At 40.5% G+C, this 23,900-nt stretch overlaps 1 protein-coding gene and 1 pseudogene across 1 annotated transcript; both read right to left on the bottom strand.

Moving 5' to 3' along the window:
- Nucleotides 1–567: 567 nt before the first annotated feature.
- LOC126615037 (zinc transporter 11-like) lies at nt 568–18,265 on the bottom strand (annotated as a pseudogene).
- A 2,133-nt stretch (nt 18,266–20,398) lies between these two features.
- LOC126615039 (zinc transporter 11-like) lies at nt 20,399–22,540 on the bottom strand. Its single transcript, XM_050282745.1, has 3 exons — nt 21,969–22,540; nt 21,345–21,385; nt 20,399–21,215 (listed from the first exon to the last, which is right to left on the bottom strand). The coding sequence occupies exons 1-3, from the start codon at nt 22,447–22,449 to the stop codon at nt 20,706–20,708; spliced, it is 1,032 nt and encodes a 343-aa protein (XP_050138702.1). The 5' UTR covers nt 22,450–22,540; the 3' UTR covers nt 20,399–20,705.
- Nucleotides 22,541–23,900: the final 1,360 nt, after the last annotated feature.

Here is a 23,900-nt window from a genome sequence, read left to right as displayed (position 1 = left end):
TGCCGCTTGGTATTTATAGAAATTTGCATGCCCAAGTCACAGAAACCAATCCTAATTGCACTGTGACTCTGAATCTTTATTTGCTCCCATCCTCACGTCTTATCGCATCAATCAAAACTTGTTGTTACCCTGCAACCTGATGCAATCTTGATGAGCTAGATTATTGGCATCCTGCCAAGAATATTCAATGATACTTTTATTCCACCATCAGAACCTTTATCTATGCATGTACAATAACCTTCCACCAAAGACCGCGTGCATGCATGATGATTCCTTCATCCACTTCAACTCTAAAAGGTAATTCATATAATCGCCATACCCCTAGATAAAGCCTACGTGCACCAATCCCATCCATGAATTAATTAGAAGGTCACACATGGCAGTTCACTTCCCAAAACAATCCCATCTACAAGTCACCAAAGCATGCATGAAGACCATGTATCCCTACGATTCTAATCAGATTGTGTTGCCATCTTATCACCATTTTTACTTCACCCTTATCATATGCATGCATATCTGTCCACCAAAACCGATCCAAACCACACATCCACATGCCAAACATCCAACTCAGCTCGAATCATGCTGCCATGTTTCCAGTTGGAGATATATTTTCATCTTTCATAAGAAAGTGTCAAGATAAATCACTAAAAGATAATTATGATAAAAACCATAATATTATCCTTTAATAATAACAAAATTATCTTCATTTTTCATCCAACGGTTGGGAGCTATGTCCATTCAACGACCTTGATTGCACAGGCCGATGATGTAATTTTGGGTCCAAACAACTTCCCACCGCAATCTTCCACAAACAAATCGTGCACGAACAATGATTTCAAGTGTCCCAAATCATCACAACAGCTATTACCCCAATACCCAACAAAACTGCCAGAAACTTGTACTGGGGTTTGTCGACTGAAACTGCTCTGTCGGGTATATAGCCCTTCGCCAATAAATGGTTTATTGCTACGTATATGAACACTCCACATGCTAGACCCATTGAAATCGCGAATATCCAATCAGCCACAGCTCCTTGGGTTGTCGCATCTATTAGGATTCCGATTGCCACACCAATAGGACTTGAAATAGCAAATGCAAAAGCGTAGGCAGCGCATGATAAGAAGGGACGGTTAGGCATCATTTGAAGGAGAGCAATGCCCATGGCAATGGCCACAAATACCTTGTGAAGAGAAATTGTCCAAAAGGCTTTCCAAGCATCGGCTTTAGTCTCAGCGACTCCAATTGCAATGCCCTCAAACACAGAGTGGAAACACAAGGCTACTATCAACAAGATGCTGTCCCCAAGTGAAGTAGCGCTTGCAACCAGAGTGTTTTGGGTATGGCTCTGTCAGGTCAATCAAAAATAAGTTTCGAGTCAGTCTCAGAACCACCACCGAGTAATCCCCCAACATGTATGGAAATCCTGAGACGATTACAACCAGAAGATTATGAATTTAGCAAGCATATATCTTACCTGAGTGCCATATTGACCACCCTTTCCCTGCTCGGTATTACCTGCAGTGAAAAATAAACTATCACTTGATTGTCCTAGTTGTAGTCAACCTCAAGTCTAGTTTTGCTTCATAAATTATGGTCGCAATCACAATTCTCAGCAAAAACACACATACAGTTCGTTTAGTGGCACCCCCATCTCCAGTTTGTTAAGTTTCACTAGTAAAAAAAAACACTTTGCGCGACGCCGGTCCTTCGTCGCGCAAAGTCAAAAAAATGTCGCGCAAAACGTAGCGCAACGAACCTTCGTCGCGCACTAACCGTCGCGGCAAGGCAATAACAGAAAGGTTTGCGCGACGAAGAAGAAACATGCGTCGCGCAAAGTAACTTTGCATGACTCAAGGACATACATCGCGCAAAGATACTTTGCACGACACAGCCTACGTCGCGCAAACCTTTTTTTTTTTTTTGGCAAAAATATTTTTTATTTAATTTTTAATAAATATTGTAATTAATTTCTAAACAATAATTAATCAACCAAGAAAAAGTATTTAATTATAAAATATATGAAAATGTACATACAAGATGTCCAATCAAAAAAGAAAAAACTACAACAAATAGTCTTCCAGGTTTGATACATTAGGCTACTAGATATCGGTTTGGCGAAGCGGCTAAGATGTCAAAGGTGGAGCAAGATCAGGTGCTGGCATCGGGATTTGGATGCTGGACATCTGTAAGGCCCGTAAGATCATGCTCATCTTCTTGTCTTGGGCCGAAAACTGGGCAGCAATATGGGCTTCCCGAGCATCCCAGGTTGCTTCTTGGGCCACAATCTTATCTTTTAGGGATTCCACTTCCTCCGTCAGGGCAATAACATGTCCTTATATACACAAGCTATAAATCCAAAGTAAATTGCATCATCAAAATGGAGTAGTTGGCATGAAACGAATACACAAGCTGTAATAAATACCATACCAAATACTTTGAAATAAGCTATCAAACAGAGCCATTATTGACGAAACAAAAGGAGTACCACGTTGTTTAACATTTATTTTTGAACTACTCAAGTTTAGTATAAACAGATCCACTAAAGATTATTTGTAATCAATTAACTTCAACTTTGAGCGAACAATTACAAGTTGACACACTCCAACATGACTATAGTACAACACTAAAGACTCTGGTTTGAATATGTAAGCAAAGGAGTAGGACACAGTACCTGTAAAATGTGGATGCCACACATTTATAATAGTCCACATACATGACTTGGAGGGATGTGCTTCCCACTAAGCAGATCTAGAAGGACGGTGCCAAAGCTATAAACAACACTTTCTGGAGTGACCCTTCCTACAAAGTAAATAAAAAACCAGTAAAGTCAGAATATCTCAAGCAGAAGTTTAGATAGGAAAACTAGAATAGTGACAAGAAAAATGATCAAAGGGATAGGTGATATCTAGGCTAGAGAAGTTATTACCATTTCTTAAATATTTAGGTGGCGTGTAAGCAAGATTTGTGCTGTAACTCTTCCCATCCCTACTATTTCTCATCAAGCCAAAACATGAAAGACGAGGATCACCATCTTACAAGTCCATTCAGATACCACATTATCACCCTAAAAAGTAGTGAACAATGAAGTGACTGAAAACACATTTTAAACTAAGATGATTGAATTTGAGAATCGAATACCTCGTCAAAGAGAACCCTATAAGCATTCAAATTGTGGTATAACGGGTGGCCCTCAGTACTGCAATAATCTAAAGCTTCAGCAATATAAAGAGCCACTCTTAAACGCATGGCCCACTCAATGGTTTGATTCTCCCCTGTATAAACAAGCAGAGCCCAAAAATTAATTTTTGATGAGCACAGCAACTAATTCTCAATTTGTAGGAACAAACCTCAAAACATTGAATTGATTGCTTATGCAAAACTTAATGAAATAGCAGTACAAAGACAAGCACAGTACTGGTACACTAGATACCAGAGTATACTAAAAAGTAAAAACCACCTCGCCACAACTTCTCCAAATGAAAGGCAATGTTTAATATCATCTGGGATTAACAAAACTACAAGGTAAGAATCGTAAGATTACTGGCCAACTAAGATCAATGACCGAACCATTAACAAAAAAAAAAAAAAAACAAAGGTTAATGGAACGTGTCATGTTGTAGAAAACTAATGTCAATACCATCTTGCATTTCAATGTTTGCTTGTTAAAAAGCCATGTATTTAGACGTACTTCACAAAAGGGTCACTGAGAAATCTTAGAAGCTGAGCTAAAAATAGCATTCTTAATAAACCAGGTGAAGTCGAAAGACGAATAGTAAATAAAGATAGATTTTGTTTGACATACAGTGGAACAAATGCTTAGCCAAAGTATCAGTAGCCATGTACTCAACAACAAGCAGCCTCTCATCCCCATCACAGCAATACACAATCAAATTTGCAAGCCGCCGATGCCGCAACTTACCCACACCCCAAGCTTCCTCCTGCAAAACCAAAACCCCAATCATTCATACACCCAATTCACAAAACGAACTTCTGTAAATTTTACAGCAACCTATTTCCAGAAATTCATAATACCAAGAAACACTTTACAACATACCAAATTCTACTACCCCATAAATTTACAGCAACCTATTTCCAGAAATTGAAATCTAATTACACAAACTAAAATTGAAATCTGAATTCCAATTTTGATGTACCTAAAATTGAAATCTAATTACACAAACTAAAATTGAAATCTGGACCTAGCAAAACATTGAGAGAGAGAGATGTGAAGGGACCTTCAGAATTGAGAAACGGAGAGGAATTCCGACGGAGGGTGGAGCGGAGGAGGAGCAAATGAGTGTGTAGTGGCTGGGTCTTCCTTCGTCTTTGTCTTCGTCTAACGGAGTGGGAGAGAAGAGCGAGACAGAGTGAGAGAGAGAGGGCGAGAGGGAAGAGAGAGACCGAGTGAGAGAGAGGGTAGTGTTTGGACTCTTCCAATTGCACCTCTATTATGAGTAATTTGGGAAAAATTTAAAAACAGCGCCTATTTTTTTCACTTGGAGAGCCAAAATTTAACAACTTGCGCCACGCATTGGTTTGTGCGTCCCGCAAGGTAATTTTATTTTAAAAAATATATTATAAAATTTACTGAAAATTTAACTTTATTTCCTTCAAATTCAATTTTTTTTACATAAAACTCACAATAATATATTTTTCTAACAAAAATCCGATCCAAACTACAATAATAAATTTAAAGCTACTTAATATATATATATATATATATACCATTTAATTTCTTAAGTGTTATACGTACAAAATAAATAAATTTAAAACTACTTAATATATATATATATATACCATTTAATTTCTTAAGTGTTATACGTACAAAATAAATAAATTTAAAACTACTTAATAAATATATATACCATTCAACTTGATGGGATACGCATTCTACTAAACTAGTTTCAAAGATCCAACCGTCAAACTTATTTGTATAAACTTCGATATCGCATACGCCCAAAATCGTAAAAAACAAACATTCAAATATCAAGTAAATGGACAAAACTTTTCGACGGTTATAAACGAAAAATCACGATCTAACGGTTTTTAACTCCGATTTTGATCATTTTTTACAGCTACACTCTTTAAACCTATATGAATACAATGAACTAATTCGATCGTCAATTTAAAACATTTACACAAGTGCATACCACAAAATCTTATGTTATACTTGATGAAAATATAAATAAACTCCAAGTGTTAGTGAATCTATTGTTTTGATGGGAAATGCATTGTACGAAATTAGTTTCAACGATCCAACCGTCAAACTTGTTTTTATATAATTCGAGATCGCATGGGCCAAAAATCGTAAAAAACAAACATTCAAAAATCAAGTAACGGAACAAAACTTTTCGATGGTTTATAAACAAAAAATCATGATTTAACGGTAGTTTTAACTCTGATTTTGATGATTTTTTACAGCTACACTCCTTGATCCTATATGAATACAATGAACTAATTCAATCGTCAATTTAAAACATTTACACAAATGGATACCACAAATCTTATGTTATAGTTAATGAAAGTATAAATAAAAGTGTTAGTGAATCTATTGTTTTGATGAGATACACATTGTACAAAACTAGTTTCAATGATCCAACTGTCAAACTTGTTTGTATATGCTTCGAGATCGCATACGCCAAAAATCGCAAAAAACAAACATTCAGAGATCAAGTAACGGGACAAAACTTTTCGACGGTTATAAACGAAAAATCACGATATAACGGTTATTTTAACTCCGATTTTGAAGATTTTTTACAGCTACACTCCTTGATCCTATATGAATACAATGAACTTATTTGATCGTCAATTTAAAATATTTACACTAGTGGATATCACAAAATCTTATGTTATACTTAATGAAAGTATAAAAAAACTCCAAGTGTTAGTGAATCTATTGTTTTGATGGGATACCGCATTGTACGAAACTAGTTTCAATGATCTAACCGTCAAACTTGTTTGTACATGCTTTGAGATCGTATACGCCAAAAACTGCAAACAACAAACATTCAGATATCAAGTAACGGGACAAACCTTTTCGACGGCGATAAACGAAAAATCACTATTTAACGGTTATTTTAACTCTGATTTTGATGATTTTTTTACAACTACACTCCTTAACTCTATATGAATACAATGAACTAATTCGATCGTCAATTTAAAACATTTACACAAGTGGATACACAAAGAAAAAGACAATGCAAGAACCCCAAAAGAAAAGCAAAAGGCCCAAAAAAAAAAAAACACTTTGCGCGACGCAAGGGTACCTACATCGCGCAAAGTTTTTTTTTTTTTTTTTTAATATGTATTTCCCTTTTGCTTATGAACTAATTCGATCAACGAATTAAAACATTTACAAAAGTGAATACCACAAAATCTTATGTTATACTTAATGAAAGTATAAATAAACTCCAAGTGTTAGTGAATCTATTGTTTTGATGGGAAACGCATTGTACGAAATTAGTTTCAACGATCCAACCGTCAAACTTGTTTGTATATGTTCGAGATCGCATATGCCAAAAATTGCAAAAAAAAAAAATTCAGATATCAAGTAACGGGACAAACCTTTTCGAATGCGACAAATGAAAAATCACGATTTAACGGTTATTTTAACTCCGATTTTGATGATTTTTTACAGCTACATTCCTTAACCCTATATGAATACAATGAATTAATTCAATCGTCAATTTAAAACATTTACACAAGTGGATACAACAAAAGAAAAAGGCAACGCAAGAACCCCAAAAGAAAAACAAAAGGCAAAAAAAAAAAAAAAACAAACAAAAAGGCAATGCAAGAACCCCTACGTCCCGCAAAGTGTTTTTTTTTTTTTAAATATGTATTTCCCTTTTGCTTATGAACTAATTCGATCAACGAATTAAAACATTTACACAAATGGATACCACAAAAGAAAAAGGCAATGCAAGAACCCCAAAGGAAAAAAAAAAAAAAAAACACTTTGCGCGACGTAGGGGCGACGTAGGGTACCCCTACGTCGCGCAAAACAGCTTCACGCGACGAAGACATACGTCATGCAAAGCAATTTTGCGCGACGAATCCTAGCGTCGCGCAAAGCAGTTTTGTGCGACGAAGGTAAACCTACGTAGCGCAAACATGTTTTTGTACTAGTGTTTGAAAAGGTCGGAGTTCAATCTCATAGACGACAATTGTTATTGAAGAAACAAAAATCCAACACCAAACAGTTGTTTATTCAAGGACAGTGATTTTCAACACACTTTTAGTCCCTTTATATTTTTATATTTCTGGTCATCGAACTGAATAAATCAAACGGAAATAGGTAGGAATGTGATTTTCACACACCCTTTTAGCTACTCACACAAACCTGTAAATTTCTTTATTTTTAGCTATCAGATTGAGTAAATCAAACAAATGCCTACTGAAACAGTGACGATCCAGTTAGAAGGTGCGATTAAGGGACAGAGTTTTAGGGCCAAAGGGGTAGAGAAAGACCTAAGAAGACTTTGGAAGAGACTCTAAGAAAAGACTTAGAGTACTTGGATCTAACGGAAGACATGACACAGAACCGAGCCAAATGGCATTCTAGGATTCATATAGTCAACCTCACTTAGTGAGAAAATGCTTTGTTGCTATTGTTGTTGTTGTTGTTGGATTGAGTAAATCAAACAGAATGAACGGAAATGATTAAAAAGAAGTGTGTGTGAGGCTAAAAAGCGTATGTGTTTATCATTTCCCGTTCAAGGAATTTCACTCGAGCAGCAAGCAAAGAGAACAAAATCTAGAAGACCAAAAGCATTTACCCTGAACCTGAAGATCAGCAGCAGACACAACACTCTTGTTCTTGAGGAACATATAGGAAATGACACAATCAACAAGCATTGTAAGCAAGAAGCCCCTACAAGCCAACATAAACGCAAAAGGGTATTCTTCTTGGGTCAAGTCCTTGAAAGTCTCATTGGAATCACTCAGAAAGTGCATCATAGCCGTACCAAAAAACACACCCCCAGTAAACTGGATACCCAAAACCAAGAACCCTTCTGTTGGAGTAGATTTCCTACAAGAAGAAATACCTCCACAGATTTGTTGACCGCAATCCTCACATTCGCTGAATCCTTCTTCGAGATGTCCCAAAATAATCTTCCTCCGCAGTTTGGCGAGCGGGTACCTGCAAAAGATACTCCGACGCTCAAGTCAGTCGATTGATTTCTACTCTTTGGATTTTCTCGGGTTCTCCTCTCTCCCTCCCTTGCTCTTTGGCTCCACTCCATCTTTATAGGATTGCATGCTTAGAGAGCAAGTACCACGATCTCTCTCTCTTTCCTACTTCCTTAGTGGTCCTCGTAGTATGACTACATGCTTCGGGAACAAGCACCACGTCATACCTTCCTTTCCCACTTCCTCGGTGATCCTCCGTAATGGAGGCAGTTACCTGGACACGTGCACCTGCTTGTTCCTCGTGGGCTTTCCTTACGGTTTATCTTGCATAACACCATCCTTAGGTGACTTGGATTGGCCCATGAGTCGAAACCCGAATTTTATCCTCCCACAATGCCCCATTTTTCCCTTTTTTACGTATGTAAAATAGGGGAAAACTAAGTTTTTCGATCACATGTGGCCTTGAAACTATGCTTTTTGAACCAAGCTAAACTTTTAGCATTTCTTACTAAGACCAACATTTGTGGGAGTTGTTTTTATACGAGTAAACTTACCTTCAGTGAGTTTACCAAAGTCATTGTTTCGTGTGCTTGACTCTCGAAAGCCAGATAGGCTACTTTGCTTACTTTACGAAAGTCACCTCACACCTTCACATAAAATATGGGCTGACACCTTCCACGAAAGCAGACTGACATTTACAAACGAGGATTTACGAACAAAGATCTACGAACGAGGATTTACGAGAACATTACGAAGGTGGACTGAGGACTAACATTACGAAGGACTGACATTAGGAAAGTGGAATGACATAATGGAAGAGACTGACATTATGGACTGACATTACAGAAGAGGACTGACATTACGAAAGTGGACTAACGTTACGAAAGAGGACTGACTTCACGAAAATGGACTGACATGGCGAACATGGACTAATATTACGGAAGAGGACTGACGTTACAAAAGTGGACTGACATGACGGAAGAGGACTGATGTTACGAAAGTGGACTGACATGGCGAAAGTGGATGATGACTGACATTACGAACGTGGACTAATATTACGGAAGAGGACTGACGTTACGAAAGTGGACTGACATGACGAAAGAGGACTGACGAAATTTAACTGTGCAGTCTGACATGTCACACTTATGCGTACTATCTATAACTCATTGTCCTGTCTCGTCTTACCTTTATACATATATACATATATATATATACATACTTTTGAGGACCTCACGTTCTTGACAGACTTTTGCACGTTTCCCTATATTTACTTTTGTGGACATCCTGTCCCGGCCAAATTTTTGCATGCTTTTGCATGCCTTTCTATATATATATATATATATATATATATACACATATCCCATGTGGACATCACGTCCAGATTTTTGCATGCTTTTCTATATATATATATATATATGTATGTGTATGCATATGTACTTTATGTGTGTATACATATATATGTTTGGATTCGTAGGCATATATAGGCAGATCTACGAGCAACTTATGTGTGCATATCTCTGCATACTGACATGCGGATCTTTGCACGTACTGTTTATATATTCGTGTATATCTTATGCACGCATGTATATATATATATATATGTATATATATGTACATGTGCGTGTGTGTGTCATTACCTTGTGTCTCCATCTTTGCTTGTCTTCACTTCTTCTGCTTAGTTTCTTTTCCAAGCCTGTGATTTCTTGCTCCAGAAACCTCTTACTTTACAGGTAATTTTCATTTCAAGCTCCTCTTGCGAGAATATTTCAAACATTACGAGCACAAATTCCCCTTCTGTCTTATCTAACCAAATTTTGGACGATAAGTCTCCCACCCGTTTATCATGTTGAGACGTACACCCTGGTCTAAATATGGTGGTACTCCACCACCCTTCGAAATTGTCAAGGCTCGTGACCTAGGTCATGTTCCAGATGATATACACCTTAGCCCACTTCCTGCCGGAGCTGACATGTATTCAGGCCTCGGTATCCCAGCTGGGTCTACCGTTTTGTCTTCGGACCATTTAGAGGTCATTAGTTTCCCGCTCCACCCTATGATTCATCTCATCTTATTCTTCACTAATACTCACCCTATGCAGCTGAACCCAAATTCTTACTTGATTATGTCGACCTTTCTGGCATTGGGTTTGAAGCTAGGCGTATCCTTAGGTTTTAGGGATTTTCTCTATCTCTTTGACTTGACGGTTATTAAGGGTGAAACTAGCTTCTTTAATTTTAAACCTAGATATCGTAAGAAATTCTTGTCATTGGGCCCTTCGAGAGCCAGAGATTGGAAGAATCGTCCTCTTCTGATTTCGGGGAACTGGAAGGCTCCCGAGTTATCACAACTATCTATTCCTTCTGCTTTCAGTCCTAAACCTGGTATATATAAATTTACCTTTATTATTTTTTTTATAAATATGCGGACTTTACTTACCATGAATTTCTTTCGTAGCTTTATCAGATGGTCCCGAACAGATCATTTCTAAAGACCGAAAATACTAGCTAAAGAAGTTTGTGACGAGGAAGATATGAAGCTTTAGAGAAGTTGCCGACACCCTCACTCAAATCACCTATCTCCGCAACTCCATCATTTACTTCCAGTACTGTTTGGTCGACCGGTTGTTGCCCCCAGACCCCCTACTCAAATCTATCTTCGCTCTGGATCTTGACCTTCAGTTCAGCGCAGAGTCTTCCTTACTTGTGGTCGACTCTCGAATGGAGGGCTCAGAAGAAGAAGACGAAGGAGGAGAAGACGAAGAGTCAGGGCAATCGGACACAAATTCTGACTTAAATTATTCTCCTACGATGGCTTCACCACCTTTTGACATTCCACCGTCTCGCTGCGTTACGTCGCCTACGTGATCTTCCTATACCCAGAATTGCAGGCAGGTCAGATAAGCGTCCTCTGGCAGATAGGTCCAAAAGTCTAGGCGTGGTTCGCCGACTATCTTCGGCACAGCCCCAAGATCCATGCTATGGCAATCGGCTCCTCCCATCTTCGGCTCGGCTAGTGGTGATGGTTCCAGCAATTCATCTCAAGCTTGGAGGTCTGAGTTCACAAAAAGAGATGGGAGTCACGTCACCCTCGGCGACGATCTATGGGACAATGCAAGTGCCGCTACTGTTGTGGCAAGGGGCTTGGTTCACCCTAGTGACGCTGGTCGTTTTGAGGCAATGCTCGATGACGATGTCGACTCTTATGAATCGCATTGCCTTATGAAGGTATGCCTTTATTCTCTCATGCCTTCGTCATTTTTGTAAGCTTTAGCCCTAACGTTGTTTCCAGATGGCTCTCCTTCAAAGGGAAAAATCAGACAGACTAGCTGCCAGGTTGGAATCCCTCAGCCTTACTCAGCAACAAGTCAGAGAGTACCGGGCTAAGCTTCACGGATATGAGGAAGAGATCACAAGTTTGCAAGGAGCTCGGGATGTTGCGACGTCCGAAGTATGCCGCGCGAAGGAAGAGTTGGTTGAGGTTAAGCGAGCGAGGGCCACTGAGCGCGAGATGAATATGCAGCAAATACGTAAGGAGATGGCTTCCAGCTTCAGGTTCGATTGGGTGCAAAGCCAGCAGCACCTGGAACATCGATTTGTAGATGATCCTGAAGCGTATGATCGCTATATGGGAATTGAACCGGGTGGAAACGAGTGGTACGAAAGGATGGATCCTAAAGATCGGAGACCCTCAGACCAACCTGCTTCTTCTGATCCTATCCCAGGCAGCGGGTTTGTTACTACTTCCGGACCCATCTCGAGTTTAGGCTTTAGAGGCTTTCAATCCGACCCTCGTTTCGGCGCTCAGTAGCTCTCGCAAACGCTTGGTCTGTTCTTTTGGGCTACACCCCATTTGTGTTGGTGATCCATTCTCGTGGGCTAAAACTTCATCTGTGTTTGTAATATGTTTTTTCCTTTATTATCTCCCTCATATCTGATGCGGAAGTCGAAGAGTTGATGAAATTTCTAAGGAACAACGCTGATGTTTTTGCATGGTCTCATACGGACATGCCAGGAATTGATCTGGAAATGGCATGCCATCAGTTGAATGTTGATCCGAGTTGTCCTCTACACAGATAAAAGCAGAGGAGATTTGCGCCAGAACGAAATCAGATTATCAGTGCAGAAGTCGATAGGCTCCTCGAAGTTGGGTTCATTCGTGATGTCTGGTGCCCAACTTAGGTTTCGAATGTCGTGGTGGTGGGCAAGAAAGAAAAAGGAAAATGGCGCGTGTGTGTGGATTATACCAACCTGAACAGAGCGTGTCGGAAAGATTATTTTCCAATTCCAAAGATTGACCAGACGGTGGATGCTACGGCTGGGTACGCACTATTGTCTTTCTTAGATGCTTATTCTGGTTAAAACCAAATTCATATGGCTGTTGAAGATCAAGAGAAGACTGCTTTTATCACTGAGCGTGGATTGTATTGTTACACCGTTATGCCTTTCGGACTTAAGAATGCCAGCTCGACTTATCAAAAGTTAGTGAACAAGATGTTTAAAAATCAAATCGGAAATACAATGGAGGTTTACATTGATGATATGGTCGTCAAAAGTCAAGAAAGGTGCCAACACATTGATCATCTACGCAACACCTTTGACATATTGAGAAGATATAACATGCGGCTAAACCCGGCAAAATGCGCATTCGGTGTATCATCTGGGCAGTTCTTAGGGCACATAGTGAACAAGCGAGGTATTGAACCGAACCCAGAGAAAGTTGAAGCTTTCTGTAACATGCCAGATCCGGTAACACCCAGAGTCATTCAAGTGTTAACCGGGCGAATCGTTGCCCTTAGTCGTTTCATCTCACGATCATCCGATCGATGCAAACCTTTTTTCCAAGCCATACGAAACTGGAAAGGCGATGTGTGGGGGCATGAGCAAGGGGAAGCTTTCGAACAACTGAAGAAATATCTCATGAGCCCATTGTTGTTAACCATTCCCAAGCAAGGGGAGTTGTTATACATGTACCTAGCTGTAAGTGAAGGGGCAGTAAGCGCTGCGTTATTCAGAGAAGAAGGCTCGGTTCAACAACCCATATTTTACGTGGGCAAAAGTTTAATCGATGCAGAAAAGAGGTATTCACCCACTGAGAAGATGGTGTTGGCCTTAGTAACCGCAAAGAAGAAACTCTGTCAGTACTTTGAGGCACACACCATTGTGGTATTAACTAATCAACCGATGAGGGCTATCTTATCTAAACCATACTTATCAGGAAGGATTACGAAGTGGGCCATCGAACTTAGTTCCTTTGACATAAAGTATCAGCCTCGAAGCGCAGCCAAAGGACAGGTAATTGCTGACTTTCTTGTAGAATGTTATCCTCGTGAAAGTTTGCAGGATGAATGCGAAGAAATTGCAAAAGCCGACCCTAATGAGATCAAATGGGAGCTTTATGTGGATGGGTCATCCAATCAAGCAGGAGCTGGGGCAGGGATCATTTTAATTCTCCTGAAGGTATAGACTTAGAGTGTTCGATTCGGTTGGATTTTCCTGCATCAAACAACGTGGCAGAATACGAAGCATTGGTACTAGGCCTTGAACTTGCAAAACAATTGAAGATAAGCCGTCTTACCGTGCACAATGATTCACAACTCATCATCGGCCAAGCAACTGAAGAATATATGACTAAAAATGCGAGGATGGAGGCATATCGGTAACTGGTTAAAGGGCTGATGAATGGATTCAAGTATTTCGAGTTGAAGCAAATACCTAGAAAAATGAACAAAAGAGCGGATCAGCTAGCGTGCACGGCGTCAACCGCACAAGGGAACCTGCAGGTAGCCGAAGTAGAATATATGCACTCCTCGAGTATCGGAGCAGTACAATCGGACATGATGCAAATTAGCGGGCAAAGGTTGGGATTTAACAACCTGTTGCCAGAGCAAGCTCAAGTTGAGGATAATGACTGTTGGATGACGCCAATCGTAAACTACTTGACAAAAGGGATCCAGCCGAAAGATCTTGTGGAAGCGAGAAAACTCCGAATGAAAGCAGTAAGATATGCAATCCTTAGCGACACGCTCTATAGGAGGTCATTCTCAGGACCTTACCTCAGGTGCTTAAATCCAAGGCAGTCCGAATGGGTTTTGAGAGAATTACATGAAGGAATGTGTGGGAATCACTCAGGAGGAAGAAGCTTAGCACATTGAGCGTTAACTTAAGGTTATTTTTTGCCATACATGGCTCGAGACGCGGAGCAGTATGTAAGAAAATGCGACAAGTGCCAGAAATATGCCCCAGTTGTTAGACAACCCGCCGAAGAACTCAATCCAGTCGTAGGACCCTGGCCATTTGCAAAATGGGGCAGGGATATCGTAGGCCCGTTGCCGAGGGCACCCGGAAGTAACAAGTTCGTCCTTCTTGCCACAGACTACTTCACTAAGTGGGTAGAAACAGAATCATATGTTTCTGTCACACAAGATGACGTTGTAAGATTCGTATGGCGGAACATTATATGCCGGTTTGGCATACCAAGGGCGATTGTGACGGATAATGGAACGCAGTTCGACAATCGAAGGTTTAGAAGCTATTGCACTGAGAAAGGGATCAAATTACAATTCTCTTCCAGAAGTTATCCCCAAGGCAATGGCCAAACAGAGAAGACGAATCGAACGATTTTTTATTGCTTAAAGAAAAAGTTGGAACAACGTAAAGGAAAGTGGCATGAGGAACTCCCTAATGTACTATGGGCTTATCGCACCACAAAACGGAAGCCAACGGGTGAAAGCCCATTTTCTCTCGCTTATGGTACTGAAGCGGTTATCCCTACAGAGGTCGGTCTACCTACGGTTAGAACATTAGTTGTGGAAAATGGCGAGAACGATCAGCAACTAGCCTATAACCTCAACTTAGTCGAGGAACAAAGAGAGATCGCCGCACTACGACTTGCGAACTACCAGAACCAAGTTGTCGCTTACTTCAACAAACGGGTTAAGTCGAAAAGATTTAAGGTAGGAGAATGGATGTTGAGAAAGGTCATGGAAAACACAAAATATTTGAATGCAGGGAAGCTTGGACGCATATGGGAAGGACCGTATGAGGTGACCGAAGCCTTCGGAAAGGGAGCTTATAAACTCAGGCATGTTGAAACAGGTCAGTATGTGCTGCGCCCGTGGAACGCAATTCATTTGAGAAAGTACCACATTTAACTTTTCGTATTTATGTTTCCCGTATTTAAATTTCTGTTTCCAGTAATGTTGAAGGGTAAATCCCTTTCCGTTTTCCTTGCATATCGAAGGGTGTATCCCTAGATGTCCATTGACATCTCCCTATTGTTTGATACATAAAGTTGCATTTCATTCGAATCTTAAAATAAAGTTTAAAGCTGAAGAGTACAAACTAAGGGATGAGGAACGAATCAAGATCGAAAATCAAAGATCGAATGGGAAAATAAAACCCAAGATCGGATGGGCAGAGACCCAATCAAGATCGAAAATTAAAGATCGAATGGGAAAATAAAACCCAAGACCGGATGGGCAGAGACCCAATCACGATCGAAAATCAAAGATCGAGTGGGAAAATAAAACCCAAGATCGGATGGGCAGAGACCCAATCAAGATCGCGAATATAAGATCGAGTGGGAAAAGAAACCCAAGATCGTATGGGCAAAGACCCAATCAAGATCGAAAATCTAAGATCGAGCAGGAAAGGAAAACCAATGGGCAAAAACCCATCCAAGATTGAATAAAGGAAAATGAGGCGTGACATGTACAAAGGTAAAAAGCTTAGGCTATGGGATGTTGCTCTCATGCCGTAAAAGAGAATATGTTTTATTTAAAACATTCGACACATAGTGCGATAAGAGACAAGAATGAGAAGTAAACCTACTAGCGAAAAGGTAAAAACAAGGACAACAGCACTACTAGACATCCCAGTAGTGGTTGGAACTAAAGGCCCAACTTATTACGAGCAAAATGACACCTAGTCTAATGGGGTAGAGAGACTATCCCAGTTTACGGAAGGAAATGCCGTTTTTGCCTTGGAGCGGAAATATTGGACGCCTTGCTTAAAACTATCATATATGCCATCTGAGTGAACAGCAGACACAACACGATCGGTAGCCATTAATTCCCCCCTGAGACAATCCACCTGGTGTTCAGCGCGTTGTAAGTGTCCCTACAGAGTTTCACGCTCATTCAATAGTAGAGAGTAGTCGAAACACTGGGGACAGTGTGGTCGATGACGGGAAGGTGCGCAAGAAGGACCCGCTTCATCTCCTGCATAAGGGTTAGGAGAACGGGCGATAGAGTCAGGAACTCGAGTTGCGTGACTCCCTCCCGGAGAGACCATTTTGTCAGTAATAGGATTAAGAGCTCGAATGGTATGATTTAGCCCCGGAGAGATCATTCCATCGACAATGGAGTCTAGAGCTTGTTTTCCACCCGATCTTGTTCGAGACCGGTATGAGGATTCACGGAAAGTGTTAGGGACTTCAGAAGAATAAGAAGCCTTCCCTGGCGAACGAGAAGAGGATTTAGAACCTAGCTCGATTACATTCCTAGAACCCCTGGAACCCCTCCGGGAGCTTCTTTTTTTGGGAACATCAGCATAGAGCCGGAAGTGGAGCTTCACTTTTCGATTGTTAGCCATGAAGATCCAGGTACTATCTAATGGCTCTTAAACATCCCTTTATATAGAGGCAATTCAAAATTGATAGAAACGAAAATTCAAAATCTAAGGTGATCGTGTCTTATTAAGATAAGTTAACCTCTTTGGTTTGAAAACTCAAATTTAAAGATAAAGGATAATTGTTCACATTCAGTTACGATTGAAAATTAAAAGGAACAGACAAGAAGAGTTAGGAAGTGGAAGGGCGAAGGCCCAATTTGTGAACGACAATCGCGCGAAGATACAACGGAGATAATAAAGGAAAAAACATATTACAAACACAGATGGAGTTTTAGCCCACGAGAATGGATCACCAACACAAATGGGGTGTAGCCCAAAAGAACAGACCACGCGTTTGCGAGAGCTACTGAGCACCGAAACGAGGGCCGGATTGAAAGCCTCCAAAGCCTAAACTCGAGATGGGTCCGGAAGTAGTAACAAACCCGCTGCTTGGGATAGGATCAGAAGAAGCAGGTTGGTCTGAGGGTCTCCGATCTTTAGGATCCATCCCTTCGTACCACTCGTATCCACCCGATTCAATTCCCATATGGCGATCATACGCGTCAGGATCATCTACAAATCGATGTTCTGGGCGCTGCTGGCTTTGCACCCAACCGAACCTGAAGCTGGAAGCCATCTCCTTACTTATTTGCTGCATATTCATCTCGCGCTCAATGGCCCTCACTCGCTTAACCTCGGCCAACTCTTCCTTCGCGCGGCATACTTCGGACGTCGCAGCATCTCGTGCTCACGTTCGCCGAATCCTTCTTCGAGATGTCCCAAAATAATCTTCCTCCGCAGTTTGGCGAGCGGGTACCTGCAAAAGATACTCCGACGCTCAAGTCAGTCGATTGATTTCTACTCTTTGGATTTTCTCGGGTTCTCCTCTCTCCCTCCCTTGCTCTTTGGCTCCACTCCATCTTTGTAGGATTGCATGCCTGGAGAGCAAGTACCACGATCTCTCTCTCCTTCCCACTTCCTTAGTGGTCCTCGTAGTATGACTGCATGCTTCGGGAACAAGCACCACGTCATACCTTCCTTTCCCACTTCCTTGGTGATCCTCCGTAATGGAGGCGGTTATCTGGACACGTCCACCTGCTTGTTCCTCGTGGGCTTTCCTTACGGTTTATCTTGCATAACACCATCCTTAGGTGACTTGGATTGGCCCATGAGTCGAAACCCGGATTTTATCCTCCCACACCTTCATTCCACTTGGAAGAAATAAGGTGAAACTCCAGGTACGAACATCCCAAAAAATATTATGATGAGGCACCAAATCTTGACTAGTATTAGAGGCCTCAAACGGAGGTCATGCGGGGTTTCGCTGTCGTCGGTGTTGGGTTCGGTTTCGTCGTCGTCGTGGTGGCCGCTGTGGGCTAAGGCGGGGATGGTGAGGCAGAGGAGGAGGAGAGAAGAGAGGAGGAGTAAGCGAGGGAGAGGTGGAGCCATCTTGTTGACTTGTAGGTTTGGAGAGGAGGGAGAGAGGGGCATTGGTTTTAACGGGTTTGGCTGTAGTACGTACTTTTTGGGGGGGAAGAAAAACAGAGAGTAATATGGGAATAGGATTGGTACTACAATTTACAATACAGTTGTGTGATATTGACAGGATTTAATATGGTTATCTGAATTGTCGGATACTTCCAACTTTTGAAACGCCAAGATTTTAGTTAGAACGTATAAAAATTAAGATTTAACGACTATACTTCGGAGGATTATTAGAATATTTGATGACATAGAAGAAGAGAAAATGGGGGGTGGATTTTGGTTTTCAAACATCCGTCGACCACTTGACTTGGAGTAAACATCGCTTTCTGTATTTTGTGTGGGGTTGTAGATTTGCCATGAATTATTTATTTTTAATCTTCTGGTTTTCTTGAAGAATATTCCACAAACCCCATTTCTTACTATTTTTATAAGAATATATCACCAGGTAGAATCTGACTCGCTTGACCCTGATATTCTCCCAAACACCAACGTAGGCATGTGCTGGCCGACATTCGAAGATGACGAAGCCATATTAGAAAGCATGAGAACAATGAATATGAATAAAATAATAGAAATTTAAATATAATGAATATGCATTTAAGGAACGTGTTCAGAATGAAGAGTTTTATATACCTTCGGGCAATACTCATACCACTAGTTAGCACATTATATACGAGATATGTTTTATGAAAGGTTTTATGGCATGTTAGGGTTTTCGGAAAACCCATTCAAATTTATATTATTTCTTTTTAGTGTTCTAAATGTTGTATACTCTGAACACGTTCCTCATTTGCATATTAATTACAATTAAATTTATAAGTCATATTTATATTTGTTGTTCTCATGTATCCTAATATGGCTTCGTCAACTTCGAGTGTCAACCAGTACGTGCCTATAGGGTGAATGCAGTTAACTACTTGAACGACAAGCTCCTTGCTTGGCCGATTATATCAGGTGTCCCAGATCGTGACAACCGATACTACTACTACAATCCCAAACAACACAACCAGAAACTTGTAATGGGGTCAATGGAGACTGCCGGTGAGCTGTATAGCCCTTTGAAAGCAGATGATTTATGGATACGTATATGAACACGCCGCATGCCAGACCTATCGAAACGGCGGAGATCCAATCCGCCTTCTACCTTGAGTCGTGCCCAACTCCGATACCAGTTGGACTGGAAGTGGAGGCAGAAAGCCATATGCCGGGCATGATAAGAAGGGACGGTCCGGATTCATTGAGCTTGAGGGTCACTGTCCTGCTTAGTATACATACGAAACCACAGAAAGTGTTGTTTGAATCAATCTGAAAAGTGCATGAGAGCTGTTCCCAGAAAAATACCACCAGCAAACTGTGAGCCTAGAACCAGAAACCCCTCGTTCCACTTTAAGAAGTAGGGCGACATTCGGGCTGCAAATGTCCCCAAAAAGAAAACCGTGCATGAAATCTTTACGAGTATTAGAGGCTTGTTGCGAAGGCTGAGAATGCCATTGTTCTTGCTGGTTTCAGTGGCCCTTCAATAGAATCAACAACCCTTAGACATTTGGTGAAATTATTGATCCAAAAGGCTTGCTTAGTGGAAAGTCTTGTTTGAATCGTTCAGAAAGTGCACGATACTGTTCCCAAAAATACACCCCCGGTGCAAACTACGTGCCAAGAACCAAGAACTCCTTGTTATTTTAAAGAAGTAGGGCGACATTCTGGCTACAAATGTCCAAACAAACACCAAAATCAAGCACCAAATCTTTAACAGTATCAGAATCTTAGAGGAAAGGGTGTGAACGTGTCGTTCTTGTTGCTTTCATCGTCGTCTTGGGCACTGTTGGCCCAGGATGAGGCAGAGGAGGAGAGAGAGCTTGAACAGATTATAGCAAGCCTTTCTGTGGTGCATGAAAAAATTGAAGGGTTCAGGGTGTTATTATACAGCTTGTGTTTGGACAGAATCCTAGGAATGAATCTAAAGATTCTAACAAATGAATCTTCATGATGCGAAAGATTCTGAGAAGTGAATCTTGTGCGAATCAAACAGAAGAAATAAAATACACAAGACGATGGCATTTGGCTGTAGTTCAATGGCATTAGGATACGCTGCTTGACCTGGAAAGCCCGAGGGACTTGTCTTAAGTGGTTAAGGATGTTTACTCCTGCACCCGAGGTACTGAGTTCGATCCTTTTCCCCAAATATTGCTTGTATATATAAACCGCAAAGCTATCTGTTTATAACTGTATCAATACACTTACAATTTTATATATTTGTATGTAAGATGATCATCATCCAGATGATTGCCAAGCCACATAAGCTATAAAAACATTCTTGGAGATCATTACAACACTGCTCTCTATCCTGAACTGATAACATATGATAGCAAATATCTAAATAAAACCAAAATCACATCTATCAATCCTTTGCCTTGCTACTTACAAATCTATACTTCCGAACGCAATCTTCCACAAACAAATCGTGCACGAACAATGACTTCAAGTGTCCCAAATCATCACAACAGCTATTACCCCAATACCCAACAAAACTGCCAGAAACTTGTACTGGGGTTTGTCGACTGAAACTGCTTTGTCGGGTGCATAACCCTTCGCCAATAAATGGTTTATTGCTACGTATATGAACACTCCACATGCTAGACCCATTGAAATCGCGAATATCCAATCAGCCACAGCTCCTTGGGTTGTCGCATCTATTAGGATTCCAATTGCCACACCAATAGGACTTGAAATAGCAAATGCAAAAGCGCAGGCAGCGCATGACAAGAAGGGACGGTTAGGCATCATTCGAAGGAGAGCAATGCCCATGGCAATGGCAGCAAATACCTTGTGAAGAGAAATTGTCCATAAGGCTTTCCAAGCATCGGCTTTAGTCTCAGCGACTCCAATTGCAATGCCCTCAAACACAGAGTGGAAACACAAGGCTACTATCAACAAGATGCTGTCCCCAAGTGAAGTAGCGCTTGCAACCACAGTGTTTTGGGTATGGCTCTGTCAGGTCAATCGAAAATAAGTTTCGAGTCAGTCTCAGAACCACCACCGAGTAATCCCCCAATACGTATGGAAATCCTGATATGATTACCACCAGAAGATTATGAATTTAGCAAGTATATATCTTACCTGAGTGCCATATTGACCACCTTTTCCCTGCTCAATATTACCTGCAGTGATAAATAAACTATCACTTGATTGCCCTAGTTTTACAGTCAACCTCAAGCCTAGTTTTGCTTCATAAATTATGGTTGCAATCACAACTCTCAGCAAAAGCACACATACAGTCCGTTTAGTGGTACCCCCGTGTCCACTTATTTAAGTTTGAAAAGGTGGGAGTTCAAATCTCATAGACGACAATTGTTACTAAAGAAACAAAAATCCAACACCAAACGACAATTGTTACTAAAGAAACAAAAATCCAACACCAAACAGTTGTTTATTCAAGGACTGAGATTTTCAACACACTTTTATTCCCTTTATATTTTTATATTTTTGATTGTCGAACTGAATAAATAAAACGGAAACAGGTAGGAATGTGATTTTCACACACCCTTTTAGCTACTCACACAACTTTGTAATTTTTTTTATTTTTAGCTATCGGATTGAGTAAATCAAACAGAATGAACGGAAATGATTAAAAAGAAGTGTGTGTGAGGCTAAAAAGCGTGTGTGTTTTTAATTTCCCATTCAAGGAATTTCACTCGCTCAGCAAGCAAAGAGAACAAAATCTAGAAGACCAAAAGCACTTACCCCGAACCTGAAGATCAGCAGCAGACACAACACTCTTGTTCTTGAGGAACACATAGGAAATGACACAATCAGCAAGCATTGTAAGCAAGAAGCCCCCACAAGCCAACATAAACGCAAAAGGGTATTTTTCTTGGGTCAAGTCCTTGAAAGTCTCATCGGAATCACTCAGAAAGTGCATCATAGCCGTACCCAAAAACACACCCCCAGCAAACTGGATACCCAAAACCAAGAACCCTTCATTCCACGTGAAGAAATAAGGCGAAACTCCGGGTACGAACGTCCCAAAAAATATTATGATGAGGCACCAAATCTTGACTAGTATTAGAGGCCTCGAACGAAGGTCATGCGGAGTTTCTCTGTCGTTGGTGTCGGGTTCGGTTTCACCGTCGTGGTGGTGGCCACTGTGGGCTAAGGAGGGGATGGTGAGGCAGAGGAGGAGGAGAGAAGAGAGGAGGAGTAAGCGAGGGAGAGGTGGAGCCATAGTTGTGGACTTATGGGTTTGGAGAAAAGGGAGAGAGGGGCATTGGTTTTAACGGGTTTGGTTGTAGTACGTACTTTTTGGGGGGAAGAAAAACAGAGATAGTTTAATATGGGAATAGGATTGGTACTACAATTTACAATACAGTTGTATGATATTGACAGGATTTAATATGGTTATCTGAATTGTCGGATACTTCCAACTTTTAAACGCCAAGTTTTTAGTTAGAACGTATAAAAATTAAGATTTAACGACTATATTTCGGAGGACTATTAGAATATTTGATGACATAGAAGAAGAGAAAATGGGTGGTGGATTTTGGTTTTCAAACATCCATCGACGACTTACTTGGAGTGAACGTACGCAATCGCTTTCTGTATTTTGTGTGGGGTTGTAGATTTGCCATGAATTATTTATTTTTAATTTTTTGGTTTTCTCAAAAGAATATTCCACAAACCCCATTTATTGTTAAGCATCAGTCTTTAATCAAGAAATGATGAAACTTAGAGAGAGAGAGAGAGGGAGCTCGGGGAGAGAAATGAAAGGTTTATGTAAATTGTATTACTATGGGAACTATTATTAGCACTCCAAAAATATCATTCTACATTCTTCATAAGTGTAATTTTCTTTCTCATTATAGAAAGTTTGGAGTGCAAAATGAGATTTTTGAAGTACGAATAACAATTCCGATTACTATTACTAAACTAAGAAGTTATTACATCACAACTATTATTTATAGTAAAGCCATACATCATAACCGCTTTACCAACAATCGTAACTAACTACTCCTACATTGAGTTGACAAGTGGCACTATATCTACCATTATTCTACTCTAACATCCCCCCCCCCCCCCCCCGCGCAATCTCATGTTTGGATAAGCCAAGCATGAGATTGTTACAATGAGTTTGAAATAAAGGTGCATTGAGACCCCTAGTGAAGAAATTTGCAAATTGTTCTCGAGAAGACACAAACTGAACTCCAAGCTGCTTTTGCAATCCTCTCCCTAACAAAGTGAACATCCATCTCGATATGTTTTGTCTTTTGATGCTGGATAAGATTAAAAGATAATGCTATAGCAGGCAAGTTGTCACAAAAGAGAACGGGATGAAAAGGTATTTTAACCTATAGAAATGCAAGAAGTTGTAATATCCAATCAATCTCAGCAAATGTAGTCAACATAGCCCTATACTCAGCCTTTGTGGAAGAATGAGAGACAGTTTGCTATTTCTTGGAAGACCAAGACATAGGATTTGAACAGAGAAACAACACCAATCCAGTGGTTGACCTTCGATCATTTGAATCGCCTGCCCAATCATCATCACTAAAAGCTCTTATGGTCAGATCACTCTTCGGATAAGTAAGTCCAAGTTGCATTGTGCCTTTCAAATACCTTAATATTCTTTTCACTGCAGTAAAATGAGACAACATAGGATTCTACATAAATTGGCAAACT

The sequence above is a fragment of the Malus sylvestris genome, chromosome 3 (assembly GCF_916048215.2).
Source record: "Malus sylvestris chromosome 3, drMalSylv7.2, whole genome shotgun sequence".
NCBI classification, from domain to species: Eukaryota; Viridiplantae; Streptophyta; class Magnoliopsida; order Rosales; family Rosaceae; genus Malus; species Malus sylvestris.
The sequence above is the reverse complement of the archived record's forward strand: the minus strand, read 5'-3'. Positions and strand labels throughout refer to the sequence as shown.